Source organism: Talpa europaea (assembly GCF_964194135.1).
Source record: "Talpa europaea genome assembly, chromosome: 8".
Classification (NCBI taxonomy): domain Eukaryota; kingdom Metazoa; phylum Chordata; class Mammalia; order Eulipotyphla; family Talpidae; genus Talpa; species Talpa europaea.
In genome coordinates this window covers 1864469-1866673 of record NC_140075.1, presented here as the reverse complement: position 1 = coordinate 1866673, position 2205 = coordinate 1864469, and the positions used below count along the sequence as shown (strand labels likewise).

The 2205-nt window shown below is 47.6% G+C and overlaps 1 protein-coding gene across 1 annotated transcript; it reads left to right on the top strand.

Annotated features, from left to right (window-relative positions):
- Positions 1-693: 693 nt before the first annotated feature.
- Positions 694-1641, top strand: LOC311176140 (olfactory receptor 14A16-like; the record flags this gene model as incomplete). The annotated part of the gene is made up of 1 exon (XM_084241457.1): positions 694-1641. The coding sequence occupies one exon, from the start codon at positions 694-696 to the stop codon at positions 1639-1641; it is 948 nt and encodes a 315-aa protein (XP_084097583.1).
- Between the last annotated feature and the right edge of the window lie 564 nt (positions 1642-2205).

Genomic DNA, 2205 nt, shown 5'->3' with positions numbered 1-2205 from the left:
CTGGGCCCTCAGATGTGGGGAGTCAGGAGCAGGGAGATGAGGGGACGAGGGTTCAGACCAGGAGACAGTAGTGAGGACACAGGAGCAGGAATCTGACAGCGGAGGCATCAGGGCACACCGCACGGTGACTCCAAGCACAGATCATTCAGTTCCAGGACAGTGTCGGGTCCTGGGGAGCAGGAAAATGGGGACCCGCACACCCCACCTCCATGACACCAGTCACTGTGGGGCATCCCGAGACCAGGGCTGTGCTAGAAGAGCAGGGAGAGGCTCTCCAGAGTGGGGAGGGGCTGAACATGCTCATGTGTCCTCTGGGGCTGTGCCCTGGACAACCTCTGGGAGGTGTGCTCGGTGGAGATGCTGGGGCCTGGGGCGAGGAGCATAGCATGGGAGCTCTTTTGAGATTTTTGACAAATAAGAGATTCTAATTTGTTCAAGTTTTGTAGGGGACAGATAAAATTTTCAGTTTTCATCAATTTTCAGGACTTATGTGGAGAGTGTAATAATGGCATATTCACATGAGGTGGTAATAAATGGGTTCAATGAAACAGCAGACATAGATATTAGTGTCCATAGAACTGGAAGGAATAATCATATAGAAAATACATTCAGTTGTTATCTTGTATTGATAACCCATTTTATTTTCAATATTGGAATAATTAAGATTTTGCTGCTCTCTCCTCTGCTATACAGATGATAGCCCCAGGGGTGACCAATATCACGGCCGTGACAGAATTCGTCCTCCTGGGGTTCCCCACCCAGGGGACCATGGGCTTCTTGCACCCGCTGCTCTTCTCCCTGGTCTACCTATGTGCCCTGCTGGGGAACGGGCTCATCGTCCTCATCACCACCCTGGACCGGCACCTCCACACACCCATGTACTTCTTCCTGAGGAGTCTGTCCTTCTTGGACCTCTGCCTCATCTCAGCCACGGTCCCCAAGTCTATTGCCAACTCTCTGAGGCACAACAGCTCCATCTCCTTCCTGGGCTGTGTCGTCCAGGTGTTCATGATGATTTTTTCTGCAGGTGCAGAGATGACCCTCTTAACAGTGATGAGCCTTGACCGCTATGCTGCCATCTGCCACCCCTTGCACTATGAGGTCATCATGAGCAGGGACAGGTGTGTGCAGCTGACAGCTGTGTCCTGGCTGGGTGGGGGTCTCCATGCTGTGATGAACACAGCTGGAACCTTCTCCTTGTCCTACTGTGGGTCCAACGTGGTCCACCAGTTCTTCTGTGATATCCCCCAGTTATTGGCTATTTCCTGCTCAGGAAATTTGATGAACAAACTTGTCTCCATTCTCATTAGTTTGGTTCTGGGTATCTGTTGTTTCATTTTCATCATCATTTCCTACGTCCACATCTTCTCTGCTGTCAGGAAGATCCCATCCACAGATGGGAAGGACAAAGTCTATTCAACCTGCCTTCCCCACCTGCTGGTTGTGGTGCTGTATTTCTTCACTGGATGCTTTGCTTATCTGAAGCCGGCCTCAGAGACCCTGTCTGTATCTGACCTGGTCATTTCTATGTTCTACACGGTGGTGCCCCCCACCTTTAATCCTGTCATATACAGTCTGAGGAACCAAGCCATGAAGTCGGCTGTGGGGAGACTGATGAAGGGCCCGTACACCACTATGTGAGATATCACTGTTTTCATTAATTAATGACACCATCTATATTTATGGACCCAGCAGTTATTTAGAATTTTCCATCCAACTATTACCATTGACCATTTTAAAGCAAAATAAGACTTTTCATTACAGATTTCCTTTGCAAATTTTAACATTTTTCTATTCTTCAAAAATATATTTCCTGAGATTCCCAGGTGGCACAACGGTTAAGCGCTGGGTTGCGAAGCTGCCCACAATCTCTGTAGTACTGGTTCGGTCCCCAGTCACTGGCAAGGGTCGCACGTAGCGGCAGACCTTCCCTGCTGCGCCCACTGCTGCCCTCAGCAGTGTATTTCATTTTGTCGGCCTGCTATGCTTTGGGGCTGGTGAATTATCTTACCCTCCCGCGCTTCAGACTGTACCCAGTGCTTGTGTAAATAAATAAATCAATAAATATTAAAAAATATATTTCCTAAAATAATGCAGCCATTTTTTAAAACTCATATCTATGTGACATTCAATATATGAATCCTAGTTTTTTTTTTTAAATATTATGGCTGGTATTTGAACGAATGTTCTAGATAGAACTCACAC